We start from the raw sequence: 27,446 nt of genomic DNA on the forward strand, positions 1-27,446 counted from the left end.
TTCTGTTCCCTCTTTCTGAGAGAGAGAGAGAGAGAGAGAGAGAGAGAGAGAGAGAGAGAGAGAGAGACAGAGAGAGACACAGAGAGAGACACAGAGAGAGACACAGACACAGACACAGACAGACAGCAACAAAACAAAATACTTAAAGATCAAGGAACTGGATGGACATGGTGACTCACATCTGTAATCCCAGCTCTGAGGTGCCTAAGGCAGAATGATTTCCGCAAGTTCAAAGCCAGCATAAGCCATGTAGTTGCAGGCCAGTCCCTTAGGCTACAGAGTGATACCATGTCTGAAGAAAAAGGGAAAAACCTAAGAGTTCACAATAACCTATGAAAAAACCTCCCTTTTATTAGGAAAACATCCATCTGTCTGTCCATCTGTCCTTCTGTCCACCTACATATCATCTATGAAGTGACGTGAGGTTCTGTAGGGTCTCAGACTCAGGTTTCTGCGTCAGATGCATGGAAGAAGGAATGAAAGGGAGGAGTCCGTGACTACTCCCAAGGTCCGGAAGATTTATGTTATAGATACACAGGAGAGCATAGCCAGAGGCAGAGACATCTGGGAGAGTTGGAGTGAGCAGGACCCTGAGGCAGACCCTATGAGGAGAGAGGGGGAAGGGAAGGGAGAAGCTAGAGCCTGGGAAGGTAAAGAGCGGACAAAAAGGGCTGGGTAACCAACATGGCTGGATCATCTAGTGAAGGGCAGCTGCGAGGGGGGCAACCCAGTCCCTGGGTTGGGGAAGTTTAGAGTAGGGGGCAGGGCATGCCAGCCAAACCCTGTGACACATAGGGAGTGAGGGATGCTGGGAGATCCTGACAGCCTGATCCACTGTGATATGTGAAATAGGCATCTTAGCCATTTATCCCAGGTTTGAGACCTAACATGTTCCAAACAATGAAAAGGTGAAGCCCTTACTGAGGAACCCACTGCAGCCTGGCTGGGGGAGGGGCTAAATTAACACTGAGGCACAAGGCAGCCTGAGCTTGCCTGAAGCCCAGCCCAGGAGCTGGTTGGCACGCTAGCAGCCAGCTTGCTGTGTTTGCTAGCTCTTCAGTTCTAGAATCATCTGTCTACTAGAGATGGCCAGAAGCATGAGTCATAGTCTAAGTGTACTTTAGTCTGTGTGGGGTGCTGGCTTGGGGTACCACTCACGTCAGGCAGCACGTGGAAGGAGCCCATTCTCCCATTTAACGGCACTACTAGCAATGCCCCTACTATTCATGGGAGATTTAGCTTCCACTCTTACCGTAGTATGTTCACTGCCATGCCAACAGCTTTAGATGGGCAGTGGGGTTATGTTGGGGACCCTTCCCAACACAAGCCTACGTCTGGTGGGGTGACAATCTGTAAGAGGTGAAGAATGAAACTCAGCCCAGTACCATCTTTGCAGCCGCTGGGTGATACATAGCCTTCCAGACACTGACCTTGACGTTTACATTTCTTATACACTTAAGGACTTGTGACCTGTGACCTTTATGATAAGAATGAATTCTATGGCTGATAGACAGAACTCAAGCCTGGAGCCTAGAGGATGGATCTGTGACAAGCTTAGGAATAGATTTATTGGTGGAGGATGCAAAGTATATGGGGTGTCTTTCATAGGGATGGATTCTATTGACTACAGGATCCAGGCCTAATGATGCTCAGGATGTTGGGGGGGGGGGGATCCAGGTGGAGGCTGAGAGTCACCAAGTTGATAGACCACTTTTCCAGGTGACTAGGTGTCATTCATTTCCTTCCGAAGAAGAATATAGGCCCGTGTGATTGACAGTCCTGGTTTCTCCAATGCCTTTTCTAAGCTGTGCCTTCTACAGGTTTACTGGTTCAAGTTAAGTCCAGGGAGGCAGCCACGGGCTCACTGAGTCTGATGAATGACTGCTCCCAAGTGAGGACCTGTGGGAGTCTGGCAGGAGTTACCTCTGTGTTGGGGGGGGGGGGGCACCTCTGTGTTATACAGCATGCTGGACTTGTGCCATGATAAGATATTCAGGACTTAGTGGGGAATCTGGGTTTGAAACCTGGCTCCCTATGTCTGTGGACCAGTCAAACCCCTTGTATAACTTTTATTCTCCTGTATTTATTGTCATCTCCAAGGCTTGCTGCCTCAGTCTGGTAACCTAGGCCTAGTCCTGGAAGCTTCTAGCCTCCGTACAATCTAATCTAGGCCTAGAATGTTCTGAGATTTGCTGCTGAATAAACTCACCCTTTCATGTTGTTTCTGAGCTTGGACTGGCTGACTCAACTCAGCTGTTCTGGCTCAAACCCCTCTCCAAACTGATTGACTCAATCTGGCTTCTCTTTCAAAAGCCTTTGACTTTTTGCTCTGCTTGGCCTCAGATTAACTCTAGCATTCTGTTCTAATCTTCTGGCTCCCTCTCGTTCTCTGGCTCGTTCTATCTTCACCTGTGTCTAGTTTGTTCTCTCTGCAGCCTGTCTCGGTAAAACTCTCCCAGTAAAACTTCCTCCTTCTCTCTCTCTGCACTGCTCTTAAGTATCTCCCCTTTCCTCTCTCTTCTCAGGAGAGTTGGGCGTGTCCTATTCTGTCAAATCTTTCTCTGATTCATCACTCTGTCTGCCACTCAATTAGACATCACTTTCAAACATGGTGCTTACCTCTCCAAACTAACTTAACCTTCATTGTTTGGGATTAAAGGTGAATGCTAAGGGTGTGTCTGTATTCCAGCCAGAGGGATTAAAGGTGTGTGCTAAAGGCTGAGCCACACCATAACTTGAAACAGGTATTTTCAGTAAATAAGACAGTCTTGAGGTTCCCAGTGTGATCAAATATCCTGCAACACTTCAGTAAACCTCAGTGTACGTCAAGTGTTTTGCAAACAGAAGGCGCCACACCAAGCCTGGGTAATGGCCTAAACCACAGTTATCATAGCATATAATCCTAGCTATGGCTTCTAGGGAATTGTCTAAGGATCCAAACAAAGTAAGAACATATATGTGGACCCGTTGTGTATGCAAGCCATTGGAGGTGTTTGCTCTATTGCCCATTGTCAATGGGGCTGGTGATTCCTGTCTTCGAAAAACAAACACCGGGGTTGTGATGGCGAGAAATTATTTCATGTTGGTTACCTGATTAATGGGAGCTGAGAGCCACTGTGCCTTGCCTCTGCCTCTTTCTGTGGTCACCCTGCAGCCCTAACCACAGAGGAAGACAAAGCTAGGGAGCCTAGCAACAGATGCCAGGGAGACAGAGTAAACGGGGCTTGGGTGGGGCCCCAGTCTGGCTCACTCTGTGGCTGAGCTGGTGAGCTGTGATCCTTATGGTCCTCCAACAATGCAGGCCATTGTTTTTACCATTTGGTCTGTTCTCAGGAGTTCTTTATTAGGCTCCTGGGAATGATCTTGTGCACCTGAGAACTGATGTTGAGACTCCAGACATTTATTTATCTCTGAGATCACAGAGGACACACCCACACCATACACACAGACACATACCGACTGCCCCCCACTTACACTACACACACATACCACACACATATACTACACACAGATACAACATACACACCCACACAATACACTCATATGTACATCACTTCAGACAAAAACGCCATGTACACATATACCACATACACCTACCATACACACACATACCACACACACATATACCACACACACATGCATTACACACACCAGTCACGCATGCATACCACACCATACACATACCACATACATACACATCACATACGTACCTCATACACACACCACACACATATACAACACATACATTCACAACACACATATAACACACACACATATACACATACCCACACACACCATGAACATGGTACGGACATATCTTTCCTAAAGCCTACTGTGTGCTCACAGAAAGAGATACAGGGCTTAAATAAAGTACCAACAAGACAAATCTGTGAGCTCACAGGTCAGTCAGGGCCTGGCCATGTGGTAAGGACTGCAAATGCAAAGCCGGCTTATTAGAAATGGCTGCCTATTGGTCATGTTTACCAAAAGGAGACAATTGAGCTGCATCATAGACCTCCCAGCTTTTTATATGAGGACCCTGGCCCCTACAGGGCATGGAGGCACACTCTTGTAATCCCAGCAGTCTAGAGATCGAAACAGGAGAGTGCAGAGTTTGGGGACAGCATTGGCTACATGATACCATCTGAACCGAGGAAAGACAAAGACCTTTGATACCATCAAGATGTCAGTCCAGTGGGTGAGGCTCCCCTTGCACTTTCAGAGGTGCCCTGGGGCCTCTTGTCTGATGTATTCATGCGCTTAGGTGGCTTGTTTTCCAAGCGAGGCTTTCCTATTGCTCTGCCAGGACACCATTAGAGTTCTGTTGGGGTAAACGTATACACCCCATTCATACCTTCCCACATTCCAGAAGTTTGTAGAGTCCCTTCACACTCATCAACCTTGCTGTGCCTTGCAAAACATTAAAAAGGCTGGTGTTGGGCGGGGAGGCTGTCAAAGAGGGGCATCAGAGAGGGATTAGCATCAAAATTAATGGAAGGTAGTTTGGGGTCTTTGCCCTTTGTCAGAACATAGGTTGATTTATTTACTTTTTATTTTGTTTTAAGACAGGGTCAAACTCTGCAGCCCTGTCTGTCTTGGAACTTTATCTGTAGACCAGGCTAGCCTAGAACTCAGAGATATGCCTGCGGTTGCCTCCCTAGAACTGGGTGGGATTTTTTGTTTGTTTGTTTGTTTGTTTGTTTTTGGAGACAATGTTGCAGGTAGCCAAGGCTGGCTTCAAACTTGGTATAAAAGCCAAGGTTGGCTTTCAATTCTCAATCCTCCTGCCTCCACCACCCAAGTGGATTACATGCAAGTGTAACCAGGACATAGCATTTAGATTTAAATGACACTGCCAAGGGTCGATAGGAAACATGCTGTCATTCTGTGGAATCGAAAGTCTTTTATGTGTTTATCGCTATTCTATGGCTGGAGGTGTACCCCAACTCTTGAGCCTAGGAAGCCTGTCCTGCTTCCTCCTCCTCTCTCCCCCCCCCCCGTGGGTGGGAGGAGTGAGGGGAGGAATTTTCCTTTTCTCTGGCTCAACCTAGTTCCAGTTCTCCGTCTTTTCAATTTATGGCCCAGCTTCCTTCTTGCTGTGCGAGAGGAGGCAGCAATGAATGGGCTGGAAGATTGGAAGGGCCGTTAGGACGGTATACTGATGTTCTTTTCTAGACACCAGGCATAGCCAGAGAGCTTGTTTATGAGCTTGCTAGAAGCCAAGGGATACCATGGGTCTGGGGATATGCTCTGCAAATTAATAACAACTCTCTTCAGGCATTGTCTGGGGGCATGCAGAACAAAGCAAGCCGGCCCCTGGGCTGCGGCCATGGAAGTCCCAGGTTCCACATGGCCAGAGGCTTCGATTCTCCCTATCTAGGTCAGAATACAGTAACCGGACTCTCTCAGGCTGTGTTATTAACTGGATTCCACTCTCACCTGTAAAGTTAGTCCTAGTAAAGCTACTTATAGCCCCACAGAAATTCCCCAGATCTTGCCGTTACAGTGTTATCCAAAACTATTCTGATTGATTGAGCTTTGTTTGTAAACCATGAAGCTGAAAACAACTGCTGGGAGCCAGTCTTCTCCTTCCCAGGAAGTTTTCCTCATCTGAAACACTTCACCAAAGCTTGGTACCCATTCTCTTTCAGCCTGCATAGTTCTCCCCAAACCACGCCCCTTCATCCCTTTGGGCTAGGCCCTCTTGCCCCCAGAACCTGCCTTTCTTTGTGTATATACTCTCTGGCCTACCCAGTTCTTCGAAGCACTGCCCAGAGACCTAGTGCCAGAATGCTGCCCCACATGTGCATAAGCCAGCGCATACAGGTTCCTTGTTACCAAAAAAAGCATGTCAGCCGGGCTCAGATGTGACTGGCTTCTCCAGAATCTTTCTGGCGTAGCCAGAACAGAGAAACAGGGCAGGGGGCCCTCTGGTTTTCCTTTGAGCCCGAAGAAGGCTCTTCTAGGGCGGAGAAAGCAGGTCACTCAGGTCTCTAGCACAGGCTATGTGCTCCTGTCCATAGCGCACAACACTGGAACCTTCTGGTTGCTTGCCCGCTTGGCTTTAATTTTAAATCAGGGGTGCTCCTGCTCAGTGGACGTGGAAGGCGCGTGCTGCGAGTCGGGTCACTGTCCAGCGTGGAGACTAGTTCCTCGCCGCTCTCCCTATCGGATCGCGGCTGTCACCTCGGCTTGATGCTCGCTCTTGTCCAGCGTGGTCATGGGCGGTAGCTTTGTGGTCCCCAAAGCCGCGCCGGCCCAGAAGACAGTAGTGGACGGCGCAGTTGCGCTCTGGCAGAGGCTCATGCGGTGTGGTTCCAGCTCAAGCCACGCGTGTCCTAACCGAAGGCGCGCCTCCTGAGGCCTGGGCTGGTCTCCCGCGCTGACTCAGCAGGGGACGGCTAGGGAGTGGCCAAGGGTGGGGTCCCCAGGGTCTTTCCCTCCGTCTTTCCGGTGTCTGCCGCAGGGACTGGGTGGTGATTGATGGCACAGCAGCACGCTGGCTGGCCAGGAGCAGTCTGGAGGGGAGGGAGGCGGTTCCGGAGGCTCTGAGGCGGTGCAAGAGGAGGAGCATGGGTGGGGCTACGGAGGAGGAGCTGGGGTCCCTGGTAGGCGGGCCCGAGTGGACCTCATGGAAGGAGTGCTTTGGTTGAGAGTGCCATCGTGGGTGAAGCAGACGACTAAAGTGGCAGAATGTGGCTGCGAGGGAGGAAATTTGGAAGCAGACAGACACTGGCTGGGTGGAACCATAGAGGAAGGAAGGGGTACAACCCCCTATAAAGAGCGCGGGAAAGGGGCTGGGAAGGAAGGAGAGGCGGGCATAGGGCGGGTGGGGCGTGGGGAGAGGCTGGGCGGGGCTGGGGCGGAGTATGCCCCCGGCTTCTCTCTTGCCACCCCCGCCCCCGGCCGGGAACCACCTGCGCCCCGCCCCGCCGGCCGCACCCCAGCTAGGGAACCTCGGATTTGGGCGTCCGAGCTTTGTGTGCGCCCAGGGGATCGTTGCAAGTTCTGCTTCTGCCTGGACGGCTTTCCTGGATCCCAGAATGTGGCCTCACTGAGAGTCTTCTGCCTGTGGACTAGGGAGCGGGTCTTCCGCGCGAACTCTTGGGTGGGAAGTTGATCTGCACTTCGGCAACATGACCAGCCCAGAAAGCGCGCAAAACAAGGAAATCGACTGTCTGAGTCCAGAAGCGCAAAGACTGGTAAGAAGGAGACATGATTCAGACCTGTGCCTGCCAGCAACCGCCGCCTGGGTCCCTCTGTCGGTTCTAAGGTCAAGGGTAGCGGCCCCTTCGGCTACGGTGGTGCTGCTGGAGTAAAGGCGAGTGGGCTTGGGCCACTCGAAAATCCTGATATATGGCAGCTCCTGCCTACCATCAGGTGGTTGGCTGAGTGTAAGGTGTCCGTAGGCGGGGCTCTGAAAAGTACATTTTACGCTCCAATATCCCTCTCAAGGACGAAAAGGAGAGTGGGCTCTCCCTCCGCCCCTGGTGATGGTCTCTAGGCGGGCTCTGCCCAGCTGGCTGACTCTGGCCAGGACCCAACCGAGGTCTGAGATCTGAGCGTGGTGTAGAGTTTCACAGGGAACTGCTGGTTTGGTGTTTTACCAAGTACAGCACCTGGGTCCTCATCCAGCTGCACCACCTTGCCTCGAGTGGCTTGGAGGGTTTACAGGCTCTTGACCTCAGGAACACCTCCCTCAAGGATCCAGGGCCCCAGATCCACTTTGGCCGGTGCCAGGAGCCTCTTGTGTCTGGGCAAGGTGCTACCTACGCATGTTTCACTTCTGGAGCTTGTGTAGGGACAGTGGATGAGGAAGGTGGTTTAAAATTGGGCGCTGTGGAGTTGGGGGATTTTTGGTTGTTACACCCTGTGTTGTGGTTTGGGGGCTGGGAGTTCAGGCAGGATCCATAACCCAAACTAGCCTTGATCTCAGGATGCTCATGTCTCAACCTTCCTACTATTGGGCTTACAGGACGGCATCCCCCTACCTTATCCCTGGCTGTGGTTGCTTATTAGTGGGAATATTTCAAAGTAAATTGTACTCTTTGAAACCATGTGTTTTATGGAGTTAGTACCAGAGAGAGAGGGAGACCCAAGGTTCCCATTTTATCAGGCTTCTGTGAGACCTTGATAAAAAAATGTGAGCCTCAGTCCCTCATTTTCCAGGTAGGAATTAATCCTGTAGTTGACCTTTAAGGAAGAGTAGTCGAGCTGAGGCTGCTTCCTCCAAGTGCTCTGAGGGCCAAGTAAACTTCTATTCCAATGACAGACTTGTAAAAAGTCAGTTCCTTGCTGAGAGTTGCTGGGCTATTTTCCCTGTCTGTTTTAAAATGTTTATTCTGTGTCCCTACTTAAACTTTGGCAGTAAAGGAGGCTTTGGGAGCTCATCTGTAACCTGTAGGCCTAGGGAGGGAACCTGCAGGGCCACTCTGGAGCCCTCTTAAGGGAGGGTCAGGGAGGAGGGAAAGCTTCTGAGACACGTGTTCAGAACAGAGGCCCAGGCAGACCATAGAAGGCAAGCAGGAGGAGGAAGTCAGCCCTGGGCTGGTCCTAGTGGACAGGAACCAAGGGCCTGCATCCTGGGCCCAAACCCCGACCGAGAACAGGGATGAAGAAGGTGAGGAAGGGCCCAAGAGGTGGGAATCCACTTCCAACTCTGAGATACCAGCCACAGATCCCTCTCCTCAGCATCTGGAGCCTGGAGTCCAGGCACGATACTGTAGCCCACCAGTAAGAGGGTGGAAGCAATGTTCAGCCTAGCGCTCATTGGGCTACTCAGTCCACTTCCAGAGTCCAGGGAGCACAGAGTGCTGAGTAGTTCCTGAGTGTTTACATGTAAGGCCATGGCCGAATTCACCTAGCAATGAGCCCTGCCCTGCCTCAGATGAGGTTATTTTTAGTCTTTCCTTCTCTCTCTTAATGTAATATAACCTTCATACACTGCTCTGTAGCCCTCTCTGTGTGTTTGATGGAGGCCCAATACCTAACAAAAAGATGGTCTAAAATCTAACAACGCTGGATTCTTGAATCCATTTAGTCCCAGAAGATTCTAGAAGGAAATTATGAATCTTCAAGAGGCTTATAAAACAGTAGCAAAAGTTTGTTTAAAAACACAAACACACACACACACACACACACACACACATACACAGAAAAAGAAACAGAGTGTGGCCCCTGTTTGTGAGGCTCACGGCCTGCTGGGCAGGAAGTGTCTAGGGCATGACAATGGCCGGTGTGTTAGAAGGGGGGGGGGTGCCACCCAGCTGCCGTGGACCCTGGGTTGAGCATGTTGCTGGAGACCAGCAGAGATGGTTACAGAATGGCCTTTGTGTTCTGCAGTAAGTGTCCCTGGCTTGTAGGAGCAGAGAGGTCTCCAGTGGACAAGGACTGGGTTGAATAGTCGTGAGAGGATCACGTGGGTAAGAGGGAACAGACAGACAGCGTGATCTCCTCAGTCTACAGCTAAGACAAAAGGGCAAGATTGGAGCAGAGTGTGATGGTGCAGGCCTGGACACCTGCAACCCTGGCCCTCAAAGGCCGCTCCGAAGGAACTCCAGTTCTAGGCCAGCCTGGGCTATCTAGCAAGAGCCTGCTTCAAAACAAACATACAGGACAGGGGTTGAGAATATAATTCTGAGCTGGAGTGCTTACCTGACACTGTGTTCAAGGCCTCAGCATCACACAGGATAAAGGAGGGGAGACAGCAGAATTGAGGGGGTGCTAAGCAGGTCTGCTGGTGAGAAGTCTCAGAGGCTCTGCACCCACAGAGGAAACTGGCCTTCAGTTTGTTTGTTTGCTTAACCTTACATGTATGGGTGTTTTGGCTGCATGGTTGTCTATGCCCAACATGCCTTCCTGATCCTAGTGAAGACCAGAAGAGGGCTTCAGATCCCTTGATATTTTAGACTGTCGTGCACGCCATGTAGGTGCTGGGAATCGAATCCCCGTCCTTGGGAAAGGCAGCCAGTGCTTTTTACCACTAAGCCATGTCTCCGGCCCCAAAGTGGCATTTCTTCAACTTCCGGAACCTCTTTGAGTCACTCGGGTTGTGTCATCTCTGGTCTCTTTCCACATACTGATGAGCACTTACCCTGAAAGAGGCTGGCCAGTCCATACCAGGGCCAGGATGCAGATAGAGGGGTAAAAAGCCCTGTCGGTCATGCACACACATGGCTGAGTGCGGGCAGGCTGTGAGTGTAGCCCTACACAGAGCATGTACTTACTATAACTCAGTCACAGGGCTTTGTAGGTGACCTTGTGTCACAATGGAGCCCCTCTCCCAGGATCCTGTACCCCATACAATCTGAAAGGTCCTGAAACCTGGAGTATGGACTGTCGTTTTATGTGTGTTGTTTCTCCATGGAAAGATAAAAATAGTGAGTTCTTTCCTTTTGAGTTGTAAGTCTGAGGCCATTTGCCTCATTTTTCTAGCCTGACTTATTACTGTGTGCTTGACCCAAACATGTTTGCACTCTTCCTCCCTCCCCCTTCCCCTCTCCTCCCCCTCTCCCTCCCTCTCTCATTCTGTGTCTCTGTCTCTTTATCTCTGTTTCTCTCACACACTTTCTTCGCTTTGTCTTTTTGTCTGTGTCTCTCTTTGTGTGTGTCTGTTTCTCTGTGTGTGTCTGTCTGTCTCTGTTTCTCTCTGACGCTCTGTGTCTCTCTGACTCTGTCTCTTGCTCATATGTCAAACAAGCACTTCACCTAAACGGCCCCAGCCCCAGATCCTCAGCTCTGTTGGTTTCGGTTGCCTCATTGGCCTAAGTGACTAAAGATTACAAATTGCTGACAGCATCTCGGATTCTTCCTTTATCCAGCCTTTGCTTCCTGTCACCGCTGCTTCCCATCTTGTCATTTTGGGTTCAAAGGCATCGCTCAGCCACTACTGCCAACCAATGGAGGTTGACATTGAGAGACTTGTACTTGAGACTGAATTCATGGGCTTCCTAGCTTGGGAAGCACAAAGGTCTGAAAGCCCTGAGATCAGTCACCAGCTCCCATAGTACTGGCCAGGGCACAGGTCAGCTCCCCGTCATTGCTGGGAGCTGGACTTATCCCAGTCCAGAGGTCACAGCTACCAGGCTCTTCTAATATCAGCTCCTGAGCCCAAACCTCTCAGTACAGGAGACCAGAAAATGCAGCAGTGAAGACCTTGAGCTAAAGATGGAAACAAGTGTCTTTATGAGTAGTATCATCCTTTGGTGACAATGGAGACTGAATTTCCCTTTTTCTCTAGGTTAGTTTCTGTTTAGTCTTAACAGCGGTTACATAGCGGAAGCCTCCTTTGTGAACGGCATAAAACTCGAGGTTCAGCCCCCACCTACCCCGGTGAGAGCAGGAAACTGAGTTATTTCTGGTGGCCATTTCTTGGTACAGCTGATTGGTGTTGAACCTGCTTAGGGTGAGGTACTTGCTCTCATGCAGAACCAAGTCTCGAGTCAGGCCTTGGTACCACATTTGCTCCTCAAAAGGTAATGCTCAGAGAGGAACAGCTTATCCCAGAAAAATCAGGCTCAGTGAGTCAGCACTGAAGCCTTTTGTGACCCGTTACTCAGATGCCAGAATTCCCAAAATTCCACTCAATTTAAAGGATTAACCGTAGAGCTCGGAGCCCTGTTCATCAGCTGAGGGATAGGGAGGGCTTTATTACCTGACTGCTTTTACCAGGGGCCAGCAGCTCTGGCTTGTGCTTTAAAGAAGTTAGCTTACTTTTATCGGATGGGCTTACTGGACTTATTGCAATAGTAGCTATATAGTTAAATGGATTTACTTCTGTCGCTCAGATTAAACCCAACATTAGTGTGACTACACCCAAGAAGTAATTCAGAATTGCCAGGTGATTGCTGACCACTGCAATAGTCACTTGCCCCAGGAGCAAATTCCAGAACAGCTGATAAAGGCAGAGACAACACAAAAACAAGCTCTCCTTGCCGGTGTGCATTCCCTGGTTGGTTTATTTCCCTTAAATCTAAAGTATGGCCACTTTATAATAAAGAAGTAACTCAGCTGGGCTGTGGTGTCACATGCTTTTGCTCCCAGTACTAGGGAGGCAGAAGCAGGTGGATCTCTATGACTTCAAGGTCAGCCTGGTATATGGAGTTGAGTTCCAGGACAGCCAAGGCTACACAGGGAAACCCTGTGTCGGAAAAGCCATAAAAGAAGTAATTCACCTTAAGTCACGGGAGGAGAGTTTACTTTTAATGGAGACTTACTTGTCTAATGGAAATTTTTTTCAAAATAGCAGTTCTTTTTATTGTTGTAAAGGGTATCTTAAAAGCATTTTTACTATTTAATTATGTGTATATGTACGTGTGGGTGTATGCATTGTGTGTTAGAGTGCAGGATGCCAGAAGCCATCAGGTCTTCTGGAGCTGTAGTTACAGGTACCTGCGAGGGTCTCCTCGCCCTCTCAGCCTAACGTGGGGACTGAATCCAAACTCTAGTTCTTTATGACTTTTTGGCCAGGCGGTGGTGGATCATACCTTTAATCCCAGCACGTGGGAGGCAGAAGCAGATAGATCTTTGTGAGTCTGAGGCCAGCCTGGTCTACAGATGGAGTTCCAGGACAGCCAGGGCTACACAGAGAAACCCTGTCTCAGGAAAAACAACAACAACAACAACAACAAACAACAATGTGTGTGTGTGTGTGTGTGTGTGTGATATTTTTATTATTTCATTGGAGGGGATTGAGTATGTGTACCACAGCATATGTATAGAGGCCAGAGTACAACTGTGTAAACTTTCACCATCACATGGGTCCAGAGACTGACCTCAGACCACCAGGCTTTCATGCCAAGCCCTTTACCCATGGAGACATCCTGGTGAGCCACCATTTTTAATTTATTTTACTTTTTAGGACACAGGTTCGTACTATGTGGGCCTGACGTTCTTCATAGTTGTGATCTCCCGTCTCACTTCCTGAGTGCTGGGATTGTATTGCAGCACTCAATATAAAGGCCATCATCATATTAGCCCCACAACATCAGTTCAGATCCGTGGGGGGGGGGGTGTGAGAGAGAGATTACCCTTTACAGGAATGCACAGGTGTATACAGCTTTAGAAATTACCGAGAATTTCTCTAGAGGAAGAAGGCTGAGTGGGTGTGACATGGAGGTGGAGTGTGCCTTTCCATTGTGTAACCTCCCCAGGGCCAGTGTGTGTCTCTTGCACTGCTGAACTTGGTGTGAACTGCCTTCGTGTCTCTCCCTCCATCAGTAGCTGTCATAGAAGACACTCCATAAGTCGTAGAAGTAGCTAAATTTACTAGGCCCCCTGCTGAATAAGCCTGGTGGGGTGTCAGCCATTACTACATAGGAGTAGACAGTTAGCTATCTCCAGTTTACAGATAAGGAGCAAATGGGGGCTGAGGAAGTCAGGGGGCTTTCTGAGTCCCCTCAGACATGTGGTGGAGGAGTCAGACCCCTGGTCAGCTGGCTAGAAACTAGTACTGACTGTGGCACCACTGTATACAGAGTACTGCTTCAGGCTAGCCTGGCAGGGAACATACATGTCACCAGTTGCAGAGCTGCAGTTGCTGTCACCACTGACATCCGCTTCTGTCAGCAGCTGTGGGGTTCCATCACTCTGGTATCCCCACTCTTTGTGTTTGTTTTTATTTATTTTTTATTTAATTTATTTATTTTTTTACTTATTCACTTTACATCACCGTTCACTGCCCTCCCCAGCCACCCCTCCCACACATAATCCTTCCCCCATCTCCCCTTCCCCTTCTTCTTTGTGTGGGTGATCCCCCACCCTCACCCATTTTTTGACACAAGGTCTCATATAACTGACAAGATTTCCTGATCCTCCCACTTCTGGCTCCGAAGTGCTGAGATTACAGGCATGTGGTACCACACCCAGCTTATTACCCTTTTTTGTGTCTGGTAATTTTCACAAGGGAGGGTGTTGACTGGACTCTATTTTCCTAGCTAAGACAGAGAATAGTGGAAATAGAAGATTGGTAGGAGCCTCTGTTTTGCTTTTTTTTTTTTTTTTTTTTAGTTATGCTGACATATTAGATGTTACCTGTGAATCTGTTTTATGGGATTGAACGTCAGGCCCTGGTAATGCGGAGGTACACTCCAAGTTCCTGTCAGGCATGCATCACAGTGAGTGAAGCTTTATCTGGTAGATCGTGGCATCTCTCCTCCTCCAACCCAGATGGACAGATTCATTGAAGTAGAACGAGGCTTCTTCCATAGTTCTTCCCAGGAATGTGGATCAAATACGAGAAAGGGTGTGTTGTGAGAATTCCCTGCCTAAGGAGATGTAGCACTGTCTTCCCATTCTTCCCAAGGTCCTGTCGATAAATCAAAGTACCGTTTCACTGCAGTTCAACCTTGGGAACCAAAGAATGTATTTAGCTTACGTCTAGAGCTCATGGGTGTATGAATATGGCTGACTAGAAAGCAGCTACCCTTACTCAGCATGAATGATGGCTTCTCTAAAGCCACATAGATGGGAGCCCCTTTAGATTAACCTCCTCTAGCCTATATATTTCCTATATAGTCTAGCACCTCCTGAGACTCCCACAGCCATGAGCGATTAGGGATAGAAGTGCAGATGCACGACTGGGAGGAGAGGCAGAGATCTCCAGTGACTTTCCACCCCCTCCCCATTAAGGAATGTCAGCACTCAGCTCGAGCACGATCCTGCCTGCAGGCCCAGCTTGACGGAGACAGCAGCTGCTTTGCTTGGTGGACAGTCGTCTGCCACAAGTTGTCACAAGCTGTTCCATGTCTGGGGTCTGCAGTTTTCAGACTTATTCTTAGAAAGAGCAGTGTCAACAGTTGGTGAAACCTTAGGAGTGGGTTTCAGGGAACAGTCTAGAATGGAGCCGACAGAGGTGAGGGTCCACCTGGAGAGAACCCCTAAATTAAGAGGAAGCGGCCCTCTTTGGTCAACCCTGCAAGCCATGCAAAGTCATGGCTTTGCTGTTGCCAGTGTGGTATGTATTGTCTCCAACCCCCTTGGTGCCAGACATGACCTAGGATGTCATGGTTGTTAGGTAAGCATCCTGGTCCTCAAGAAGCCCATTTCTCTTAGAAATGGTGTTTCCTGGTTCTTACTTTTGAAAAAGAGAACATGTTCCCAACTGAATTACCAAGCTTTGTCCCAGAACTGTGGTAGAACTCACACTTCAGGCCAGGACTGCAGACACCCTCTCCACCTCTACCCAGGAACTCGTCTCCCATGAGACGGTTTGACTCGGTCTTGGGCACCTCTGGGGCTGCCTACTGGGTGCTCTCAAGCACAGAGCAGTGTAATACCTCCTGCGATCTGTGGGCCTAGCTAGGAGCTAAAGTAACTGATTTTTCATTAAAAGGATAATTTTAGAGCCTGCAATTCACCTTAGTTCTTTTTGATAAGTGTTTTTAAAGACATTCTGCAAAGGAAGTTGAGCTTTGGCCCTTAGTTCTATGCCCTTTGTCCCTTCCAGGGCACCGAGGAACCAGCTGGGATCTCACTGATCTTGTGGCCAGAGCTTAGAGTCCTATGATGGCAGGTGTGTGGGACACAGCAACATGCTTTATAGCTCAAGCACAAGGACCTGAGTTTGGAGTCTCCCTGGGGCTTGCTGGCCAGCTAGCTTGGTCAAGCTCATGAGCTCTAGGCTCCGTGAGAGACCCTATATCAAAAAATGGAGAGTGACTTGTGTCCTCACAGTTACAGCCGTAAAGAGCAGGCTCCCTTGCTCCTGGGGACCCTATGGGGGAGATAGGTTTTGGAAAGATGACCATGTCTTTGGGATGAGACACATATGCCAGCCCAGGGACATGGGCAGTCAGTCCATGGAACAGGCCACCCTTGGCCACCGTTGCAGAGATGCCCAGCTAATGCCTGCCCTTTCCTGTTCCACCACAAGCACTCACTTGGCTGCACTCAATGGCAGACTGTTTTTAGAGTCTGCCGAATATAAGCTGTGGGGGTTTCCTTAGAAACAAAAGTCAGTAGCTGCTGCTGCTTCCTGTAACCAAGGCAACTCAGGAAAGGGATTCTGTCACTCTGCAACCTCCACCCCGGTCTGGAAACCACCATGGGTTTGTCGGCCATGCTAATGTGGGTGTGGGTGGGTGCACACCAGGGTTTCCAAGCTCCCATGGAAGAAGGCTTTTGTTCCTTCTCTCGGGGATGGAGCACACACCAGGACAGAGGTTTCTGCCTGATTCCGAACCAAGCCAGAGATTTTGGGGGTGCCACCCTAAGCTTCAGCTCCGTGATATTCCCATTGCGTTCACACGTGTAAGCTCCCACTGCATCCCTAGAAGTTTTCTGAAATGGTCGTAGATCATAGTTAATATTAGGGTGCAGTATGCCTAGGTGAAAATGCTATCAATTCTACTCAACTCTAAAGCCTGAGGGTTTCAGTGAATACATCCTTAGCACAGACACTTCCTCCCAGTACTGGCATCTTTACATCTAAGTCGACCCATGGGGCATCATTTCCATGGGAGACAGACCAGGGAGGTGCTGGTGTCCCTGGAGCCCTTCATCTGTCTGTCAAGCTCCCCTGGAGTTGTTGCATCCTGCCACCAGGTCTGCTGCAGGACTGAGCTGCCTGTGGGCCGTGTACAGGGAGTCTGCCTGTGGATGGAGGGGTGGGAGCTGGTTTTGCAGGTCCTAAGGCTTCCTCAGTCTGTTGGAGGAAGCGACCTGAGACCAAAACTGTCTCAACTCCCTTTCTCAAGAACTTCCTCAGAGCTATGACACTTGTATGTAAATTCTTCTGTCTTCTCTGTAGACTCTCTAGGACCCCTGGTGTCAGTACCACATCCAGAGGGTCCGGCATGCATATTTTTCTTACTAGGCATGAGTATCAGGAAAGTCCCCAAGGCCCAGGGCTGGCATGAGCTGAACCTAGGTGCTAGAGGACTCCCTGAGGGTGAGGGGTGGACCTCCTGCAGACCTACCTTAGCTGAGCACACTACACCAATCATGTGTCTAGTCTTTCATGGCCTGACGAGCTCCAGTCAGGAGCCTCAGGAATACTTATGTGGGGCAGCGAGGTTGCTCAGTGACACCCACAGTGCATACTTTACCTATTGTCAAGACATTCCACTGACTTCTTACACAGGTCTCTGAAGCCTCTGCCAGCCTGTCCCTGGGGCTGCCACATATCCAGCTATATAGCCCACAAAAGGCATTTCACTGGGCATGATTTCTCCAGCTAGCCAGTGAACGGGACATTTGGCCAAGGGAGCCTGCAGCAAGCCAGAGGGCTGGTGGTAGGGGCGGTAGGTGGGAGACCTGAGGCCTTGGGTCAGACTTGTGCTTCTCTGGGGCTCTCCTTGCCATCCTTCTTACCCAGGGGACGTGATGTGTCCTTGGTTGTGCGTATGTCTCCTCCATGATGGGTGTGTCCCCAGATTGTGTGTGTCACCGGGGTGGATGTGTTCCTGGACTGTCTGTCTCACCCAGGTAGGCGTGCCCTTGGATTTGAATCTGGTTTATAGGGTGTCAAGAGGAATCTGGAGCCAGATCAGCCTTGTGGAATTGTTTAGGCAGCTTTGGTGATCTATGGGACCTTTCTGGCTGTCCCCACCCTCAGGAGTGCCTCAATTTAAAAGCCCAGCCTATAAAAGCTGTTTATAGGATCCCAGGCCTGGGCCCCCAGCTGCTAGGGGAGTGCCAACCACAGGCCCAAAGAAGGGGAGAGGAAACTCACATTCTGAACCAGTAGTTTTGGGAGTTCCCAAGAAGCTAGCCAGCCTGTGGCTTGTCACAGGATCCTGGGCCTGTCACCTCCTACCTCTATCCTGCCCATGAACCAAGATGAAGAGCCATGATAGGCTTATACACAGACAGTTCCTAGAGCAGCCAACAGAACCATATGTACTTTTCAGTGAACATGGCTTTGGGGTTTGGTTCCTTCCTTGCCACCCCCCCTCCTTCCTTTTCTACCTTCCTACATCCTGAAAAGGAAGGGCCTAATATCCCAAGGCCTACATGTACTCCCACTTGGCAAGGTTCCTCTTGCCATTGGGAAAGCATCAACATTGCAAGGGGCTTGTGCAGCCCTGGTAGTCTGGGCCTCTGGAGGAGAGTCAGTGGGTCCCTGCTGGTGCTCCTCAGGAGACTCCCTATAGGCTACCGGCATCAAGGGGAAGGTTGTGCCTTAGAGAGTTTTAAACCTATCTGTGACCTCATGCTATGGTTTTGTATTCTGGCAAAGCATCTGTCCAGGAAAGCGTTGTGCTACACCCCTGAAGGACCTGCCCAAGGTAGCCGGTGACCCGAGAACCACCTGAGGACAGCCCAGGGCTCTGCACTGTGCACAGGGAATGACCCTGGAGGCCGGGTGCCACATGGTGGACCTTGGCTGCTTTGTACTTCAGTTTATTTCACAACTGGGTCACATCCAGCCGTCCCTGGTGACTCGGTAGGGACCGTATTCATGACCGTCATGTCATCCTCCAGCTCCTGTCCGCATGTTGCCGTTCTTGGCAACGTGTCCAAATAGGAGGAAGTGCGCTACTGAGACATCGACTGATTTCTTTCTGGCTTCAAAGCTTGTGTGAGCTGCACCGAGTGTAGGTAGGGCTTGTCTCAGGAGGACATGCCCAGTCACATGTAGAGGGTTTGGATCAGTGTCCGTGTTTGGCTCCTCTGTCTGCTGGTGTTTGGTTGGGCAGGTTCCAGGAAACAAGATGATTGCCTTCACTTCCTGTACTGTGTGAGGCTCTGTCTCCCCACAAGTCATGTGAGCACTGTAAGAGACATGGGTGCCAAAAGTGGAGGAGTTTACAAGGACCCGAAGATGTATTGAATTACAGGCTAATCTTCTGAATCCTGATATCAGGAGTAGCTGGCAGGAAATAGGCTTCATCCGTGTGGCTCCTCTGCCAGCCCATGCCTAGTCTCCTCAAGGCAGGGCTGGTAGCTCTTACAGGTCCTAGTACTGATGCCCTCAAGGACAGGGTGCATGTTGGCCAAAGTGTACTACAATGAGAATTGTGTCCCAGGGGGAAGTTCTTGTGGCGTGTGCACCCAGTTTGGCCCAGTGCCAAGAATTAATCCAGATGGGATGAAGGGCTAGCTGGCCAGGCATCCTGGCAGGGGATGTGTATGTGGTACCCAGCGCCCCCAGCTCAGAGGAGGCCAGCAAGGGCAAATGTCATCTCAGAATTGAGGGCATCTGTTGGTAGGTATGTAATGACTACCCAGAGACTCGCAGCTTTGAGTTGTGTTCATCTGACCTTCTAACTCTAGGGGTCAGGAATGTGGGCCTCAACCTTGCTGTGATCTGGGTCTAATGGGCTATAATTAACAGCTAGCCAAGCTGGGTCCTTTTGGACCTTAGGAACCTCTTCTGAGCTCATTTGTGCTTCCAGACCCCTTCACTTTCTTGGAGGTTATAGGATAGGGGTCACTGTTCCTGCTGGCTGTCACCTGAGAGCTACTCGCACACCTCCCTTTTATATGGCATCCTGATTTCTCAAGACCAGCAAGAGGCTTGCCCTGGCCTTCTCGTAGAGGCCTCATCTAAGCTCACCAGGCATGTTTTTTTTCTCAACTCAAGGTCATCGGGTGAAAGCCCTTAATTTATACAGTTCTCTCTGCCATGTAACGTTATGTGGGGACAGATGTGACCTCATCATGTTCACAACTCCGCCCAGACACTCAAGGTTAACTCCTTATCAGGTGCCTACATAGAGAGAGGGCACGTATATACCCGTCAGCACAGGCCTGGTGACCCTCCTTGAACTTGTAGGCCTTTCTAGAACCCTGACAATTAAATTCTCTCTCCCTCTGCCTCCCTCTGACCCTTCTGGTCTTTTTCACAATCCCTCCCTGTCCCTCCTCATCTGAGCCGATAGACTAATACTGCTGTTGAAATTCTTCCCTAGTCTCGGCCTCCTTAGAAAGGAACAGGCCCAGGGCCATGCGCCTTCTCACCCAAGGGTGAGAATCTAAGGAACTTTCTTCACATGCGCACACACACACACGCACATACACACACGCATACACACACACACACACACACACACACACGCGTGCACACACACACGCACATACACACACACACACACACACACACACACACACACACGCACGCACACGCGCGCACACCAGCCCTTGGCTCTTCTTACAGACCTCAAGTAACTCATGTAACTGGAGTGGAACCTTTAAAACGACACCAAGTGCCAGAGTTCTGACACAGCCATGACAAGGCAGCGCCCCACCACTGTGCTCCAGCCGCAGCCCAAGCCTCAGCTTGCGGTATTGATTACCCTTTGATTTGAAAGACCTGGACTTGGACTGATAAGGGGCCACACAAACAAAGTCTGCTATGAAGTCAATTCCTTGGAAGGCAGAAAGAAAGCCCTTGTGACTCAATTTAGATTAGAATTCAACTTAGATTAGAATCGAAAGAGATCAGGATGGGCATGACTGTGAACTCCTGAAATCCCAGCAGGCCAGGGTGTGGGAGGGCTGAGGCAGGAGAATGGTGAATTTCAGGTTGGCCTGGCCTATAAAAAAATAAAATAAAAAAGGAAGGAAGGGAAAAGGAAGGACCTGTTTGTCTTCTGATGTGTGTGTGTGTGTATATATATATATATATTGTGTATGTGTGTGTGCATGTATATGTGTACATACATACATACATATGGTCAAGGAGGTAGTATGCAGGTCAGTCAGTACCTACCACCTATGGGAGTGTGCCTCTGAGAAATCCAAGCACGCTTGGGCTCTTGCCACTTCCTGGCCAGCCCCACTAGCCAGATGAGGACTGTCCAGAGAGTTCTGTTTTAAAATGGCCTAGGGAATCAGTGAGACATTGCAAAACTCCAGAGTTGTGGGTAGAATTATTGACTGTGTATCAAGGGAGCTTACCTGCCAAAAAGGAGTGATTTGATCCCAGAGAATACCTGAATTCTGGAACATTCTGCCCTGTACTTCCTTCGATGCTGGAAGGCATGAGATAAGAACATTCACATGGTCTATAGACATGCAACGGGGTCCAAATGCCATCTATAACTCCTTAGCTGGCCTAGTCAGATGTGTTCCGACAGCTGGGGTCTCTACCATCCAGAGCCCTCCACTGTGCCCTTGGGAGAACCTGAGCTTCTTACACTGCGGAGGAGAGGGAAGTCATAGAGCAGCAGGGTGGGTCACAAGGGATTGGGCAGGAGTCTCACAGAGTATATCTGTCTGTCTGTCTGTGAGGCTGTCAGCCTGGGGCCCTGCAGGAACCCCTGACTCTGATAACAGACAGGGCTAAGGAGTATGTCATACAACATAACAGAAGCACTTAGAACAGTATCCACTTGACATTTGTTTAGGGCTTAGTGGTCATCCCCCTGTCCTCAGGGGACAGCAGATGGTACCAAACTCTGCTGAGCTGTGTTTCTCCTAGACATATGTGCCTGTGACGTACCTTTATTTCTAAGCCAGGCACAGTAACAACAATGCTGCAGACCATGGCAGTCTTAGCATAGGATTTTCCCTTTCCTTTTTGCATCAGGAACTTTCACGTCTTTATTAAAGGGAAGTACTTCTAACCTCTTCTTTGGCATATGGAAACTGTCAGAATCACCGTTCCCTGTGCTTGGGAGCCATTGCTAAGTAAAATGAGGGCAGGCAACCTCAATACAGGCGCTGGCTGTTGCTGGCGAGAAGCTGACGGTAACTAACAGGCAGATGGTACATACGATGTGGAAACTCTGGGCAAAGGGAGGGAGCATTCGAGCAAGGCAGAAAAAAATGGTGCCGGATTTGATCACGCGGCTCAGCATCAAACATGTTTAAACACATAGGAATCATTTATTTCTGAGATTTCCCATGTAAGGTTTTTGGACTTTGGTGGACCCCACCCAGCTCATTGAAACTAGATAAAGGCGGAGCTCCTGGGCCCACAGCCGCTCCCCTTCCTACTCCTGACAACCCGGCCTCTCCAGTGCATCCGTGAATCATCCGGTGTGCTTATTAAGCCCTAAACAAGATTTTCTCTCTACTGTGTCATTAACTATGTGCCCGGAAGTTGCCTGGTCTGTTCTCTAACAAGGTTTCTCGGTCTGTTTCAGGCGGAGGCCAGGCTCGCAGCGAAGCGTGCAGCCCGCGCCGAGGCTCGAGAGATCCGGATGAAGGAGCTGGAACGGCAGCAGAAAGAGGTAATGGGGGCTGAGTGTTCCGAGGTCGGCTCTTTCTCTTTCAGTACTGTGAAGACGACGTACCCGCTGCTGTTGGGCACCTGCTCTCGTCATTGTCACCTTAGTGTTGCTCCTGCTTGGAATATGTGTGTTCTTGTTCCAGGTGTGCACATAGCATGGATGCTGGACATGGCTGCCCAACTGGTGGCCTAGTGGAGCCTGAGAGATGCTTGCAGCCCGAGAGCTTGCCCTTTAGTCAGAGCTTGCCCTTTAGTCGTAGTTCCTAGGACAGCTTTCTAGCTGAGAGGAACTAGAGAGGATTGGGTTTGGGTTTCTAACAGGGGGTTGGGGGGGGGGGAGTAAGGTCTGGATCCATCCTCTCAGAACCAGAAAAGACCAAAATGATTTTCTTTTAATTTAATTGGTCAACTTCTTTCCTTTCAAAACAAAATTGCTTTGAGGCTTATATAGTATCTATCAGTGGTTAGTGTAAACCTTGGAATAAGTAGCCACTGGAACAAATAAATGTGTTCTGGGGGACCGGGGTGGTCTTCAGTACCCACACCCCTTCATCCTGTCTACTGTTGGTTTTTAAAACCTTGAGTCAGAATCTCATCCCAACAGCCAGCGTGTGGGTACTGTAAGTCCGTTAGGGTCCTGGCTTCTTTACAACCTTTCCTGTAACTGATCAATGATCCCTCTGGGGGAGTATTTGCTTCAGCCACATGCTGCCGAGCTTGGCCATGAAGATTTGAGACCAGCTGCCTGAGTAGGCCTTCATGTGCAGGTTCTGGTTCTGTTAATGCAGCCCAGCTGATGCTCATCATTTGTGTAACTTCCAATGGAAGCTTGGGATGCCTAATTCTCTTCAGACCAGCAGGTTCCTCCACCAGATCAGCAAGTCCCAAACCTGTCACGTGTACTGAAGGGGTGGCGGAGCCGCAGCTTAAGATGCTCACACTCCTCCGCCTGGGGACTTTACCATTCCAGGAGGAAATATACCAACAGAAGAGAGGATGTGGCCAGACTTGATTTGGGGAAGGAAACTTGGAAGTAGTGCATGGGTAGCCATAGAGTGTTGGGAGCCACAGCCTGAAAGGAGAACCAGAGCCCCAGTGTGGCGAAGGTAGTCAGGGCAGTCACCACAGTGAGGGGACCTCACCCCTATCCTGTGGTGATTACAGAGTGACCTGTAGATAGGTTTGGCAAGCATCTCCTTTATGCTAAGCTATGAGCAGAAAAGTAACCCAGTATTGGAAAATGACTCCTTTTTTTCTTTCCGGTTACAAATACAAATGAAAAATTTTCAAAAGTGTAATGCGTTTTAGTCTTTGTGATTTTTATATTTAGAAGTTGGTACTTTTGTGTGGTTTTTGTTTGTTGAGACAAGGTCTTTCTATGTAGCCCTGGCTGTCCTGGGACTCCCTCTGTAGACCAGGCTGGCCTCGAAGTCATAGAAATCCCCTTACCTCTGCTTCCCCGTACTGGAATTAGAGGTGCGTGCCACCACCACCTGGCCTTTTGTGTCTTTTTATAACTTCTTTTAGTTCTCTGGGAGAACCTTGGGGTGGGTGTTTTCCTACACCTGTCTTCTTTCTGAGCAGGTTTATCTTTTTAAAATCAGAAAGTAAGTGGATCTGGGTTCTGTGTTTATTATTTGGGCTTTGCCATATGAACTGTGATTCGCAGCCCCTCGAGTTAACTGAAGAGCCTTCCTCCCCTAGTCTCTTGGCTGAGGACCACGTAGACCTAAGGGGAAATCAGGACCAGGTAAACACCTGTCTGGCTGCTCCCACCAGGAAACATCTTCAGGAAGCTCACCAGAGACAAACATCTGGACCCACAAATGGAAAATAGGAAAAGAGCCTACTGCTTTGTAGACCACTGTCACGCACCTCTGAGCTGACCCCGCCCAGGTCCAGGGAACCATCCCAACTTGAGCTCCTCGGTTCACGTGACTGCAGCATACAAATTGGGCCATTTATTTGGACTGAATATTTAATTTTTATTTTAATAACCAAGTCCCAGTTGTTTCTCAGACCTCCCGCTATCATTTTCTCTGTGAAACATTTCTGCTCATTCAGTAGACACTTGTGGGCCTACTGTGTGTAGGGCCCTGCTAGCCCTTCCCATTGACTGTGGGAACCACAGGGTAGTTGGATGGAGAGGTAGGTAGTTCTGTGGCTGGAGGCTGCTGTTTCTTAGGGTTACAGAGGGTAGCTCCTGTCATCTGCTGAGCCAGGAGTCCTGTGGGAGCCCCCCCTCCAAAGCTGCTATCCCCCATGCCCTAGGCTCCTCTAATATCCCCTCACCCTGGTTTTCCCACAGTCCTTTGATCTTTCTTTCTCTTTTTCCTTTTGGCAGTAATGGGGATTGAACCTGGGTCCTCATATATGCTAGGTATCCCATACTGAGCCTCAGACCCAGCCCTAGCAATCTGCTAAAAATTCCCAGGGCATTATGCTGCTCTGCTAGTTCTGGGGGTCGGCTGCACACCATGTCCCACAGTCCTTCCAGTGCATGATGTGCCTCCCAGCTGTCTGTTTCTGCTCTTATTAGAGACAAACCAAGGACTCAGGGCAGTGACATACTGTGAGGCTATGAGCTGGCCCCATGTCATGCTCATACCTGTTAGTGAGCGTGGTGTCCCTGGGTGACTTTCACCAAGATGTACAATTCCCATAGAGGTCAAGGTGAGTTGTATGGTATGTGTACATGCATCTACTAAGAAATACTTGAAACTGTATTCATTCTTACTGATGGGTAGCGTTGATCAGCATATGTGCACGATTATATTTTTAAAAGCGTCTACAAACCCCTGAGCAGTTAGCTGTGAGTGTGGCAGTGCCCACCACCATGAAGAAATTAGTGAGTCCTTACACTTTTTTATTTGAGCAGAAGTACGTTTGGCCTTGGACACCAAATATCTTCTCATGCTGCCTTTGAGGCAGAATTTTCCAGACAGAGTCCATACCTGTAGCAGGGACTGCATAGGAAGAGACACAATAGCTATTCATCTAGTTGTCCCGGGTCTGGCCTAGTCCAGGCGGTACACATGTATGCGTACATACGAACGTGTGTCCAGTGTCAGCGGGCAAGTCTATAGAGAAGAGAGGCGACAGCTAACAGCCCAAGCTTCCAGCCCAACCACACAGCCCCTCACAGACCGCTCTGCCTGTCTTCTCAGTCCAGGCTATTATTAGCAGCATCAGGCCCAACTGGAGCTCATACCATCTGATAGCCCGGGGCACTGGCATTTGAAGTTGTTGATTAAGGAGAAATGAATATGCTTTGGATGACCAGTGTTTAGCCAGTGGGGTTGATATTTTGTTATAAAACTGGGAAATGTGATCCTTACTTTCTGCGGGTCACGCTGCTGCTGAGTGGAAATGGCTTTCATGGAGGGAAGGGGTCGGAGCTAAGGCAGCCTGGATGAGCTGAGGAGGCCTCAAGCCCATGCCAAAGTTGAGATTTCTCCAGAGCATGCAGAGAGCAAATATGGGAAAGGCAGAAGTGCTGGGGTGCAGGTCTGCCACCAGGTCTTAGGACAATGAGCTGTATTCAGACTCAGGGTACTCTAGGTGTCCCTGGTAAGGACCGTCAGCCACACAGATGGCAGGAGCCGATGCAGCCACATCCTCAAGCTGTGCTTCAGGGCCGGTTGAGTGGATCTGAACTTATTCATGGGCTCACCAGCTAGGAATAACATGTAGGGAGATCGTAGGGGTCCTTGGACTGATTGACCGAGAGTTTGGACTGATGGAAAGACGTGTGTCTTGATGCCACTGACTGTATATTCATTTTGGTTGGTGGTGCTGCATTTATTATAGTTGAATGTTGACTGTGTTTACCTGTGCTTTCCTATACAAGTCAAATGCCAGATTTCTAGTTCTAGTCCTGGGCCCTTAAAGAGGTCTGACATACCTCATGGTTTGTTGAATGAATGCAAGTATCCCTGTCTAAGTGGAGACTGAAATTAAAAGATGGCTCCAAAGCAAAACACCATGTTGGGGAGGAGGAGCCTGTCATTGTCTTTCAGCACAGTCTCATGGCTGCAGTATTTCGCCAGAATGTTCTTTCCTATAAATCTGCATGGACCAGGATGCTAAAGCCTCTCTATTAATCCTTTCTGAATCTGAACTCTCAATTTCTCACTTAAAATTTGACACTTTTCTGGTTAAATATTAGTGTGAAAGGCAGTTTTCTTTTTAAAGATAACTTCATGTTTATTCTTTGACGATTTTGTACATGGATATATGATGTATTTTGATCAGAACCCCCTGCCACTCCTTCCTGAGCCGCCTCCCTTCCGTGTCCTTATCTCCTTTAAAGTCTGAAGAGCTGTCTTTAATTCCTACTGCCTGCTGTGGCAATGGACTATGTATCTGCATTAGGTAACAGTGGGATCTGCAGGCGCCGCTGTGGAGCGAGTGACCGTCAGCCATCATTTAAGACAGTGTCAAATGAGTGAAGACCTGGATCTTAATGCATTCTCTCTTTATATTCTATCCGTAATCTTTGTTTTTCTGTAGTATAGCGTTTGTTCATATTTCTGGTTGTCGCAGAACCATTCTCATGTTCCCACAGTTTTAACTGAATTTTCTATTTCTCCCCCTGCCTGTCTCTTTCGTCCTTTCCTGTAGATCTATCAAGTCCAAAAGGTAGGCCTTGCCCTTCATTCCTAATGCGCATGTGCTGCTTTTCCCTCGCTGTGGCCCTGCCTCCTGCAGAACAGTGTGTTTGCTGAGCTTGCCGTGTTCACATCCACCCTTGTGCCCCTGTCAGATAAATCAGTCTCTCCCGACACGAGGCAGCAGCCATGCATGGAACACATCCCTCCGTCCGTTTGCCTCAAGGAATTGGAAAACTGTCTCCAACAGAGAAAAAATTTCTAACACAAACCACATTTTTTGAACTGGAAGAAGCTTTTTAAAATTGTGTATTAAAAGATAAAAGTTTTTTTTTTTTTTCTAGATGACTATAAGATACCAGTGTAAATTGTCACATACTAAGACATTATTGGGTTGCGGTTCCGTAATCCTAGCACTCAGGAGGCGGAGACAGGAAGATCACTGAAAGTTCAAGGCTATGCTGGGATTATGTGGTTATTTGGAGGCTAGCCTGGTCTACATACATAATAAGACCCTGTCTCAAAAATGAGGGGAGAGAAGGAGAAAGAAAGAAAGAAAGAAAGAAAGAAAGAAAGAAAGAAAGAAAGAAAGAAAGAAAGAAGATAGATAGATAGATAGATAGATAGATAGATAGATAGATAGGATGGATGGACGAACAGATGGAGAAATTAGAATTAGGCCAGGTATGGTAGCTCCCAGTACTTAGGAGGCTACGACA

At 49.2% G+C, this 27,446-nt stretch overlaps 1 protein-coding gene across 22 annotated transcripts in view; it reads left to right on the forward strand.

Moving 5' to 3' along the window:
• Lrrfip1 (LRR binding FLII interacting protein 1) overlaps positions 1 to 27,446 on the forward strand; it is a 130,392-nt gene that overhangs the window by 47,363 nt on the left and 55,583 nt on the right. For 11 of the 22 annotated variants that reach the window (XM_029539324.1, XM_029539325.1, XM_029539326.1 and 8 more), the window contains exons 2-3: positions 22,032 to 22,118; positions 26,741 to 26,758. In XM_029539324.1, coding sequence (XP_029395184.1) covers positions 22,032 to 22,118; positions 26,741 to 26,758 — 105 coding nt within the window. Of the gene's footprint in view, positions 1 to 6,924; positions 7,203 to 22,031; positions 22,119 to 26,740; positions 26,759 to 27,446 lie in introns of those variants that run through there. The other 11 variants (XM_021197770.1, XM_029539327.1, XM_029539328.1 and 8 more) reach the window with 5 other exon arrangements.

This window comes from Mus pahari, chromosome 5 (assembly GCF_900095145.1).
Source record: "Mus pahari chromosome 5, PAHARI_EIJ_v1.1, whole genome shotgun sequence".
NCBI classification, from domain to species: Eukaryota; Metazoa; Chordata; class Mammalia; order Rodentia; family Muridae; genus Mus; species Mus pahari.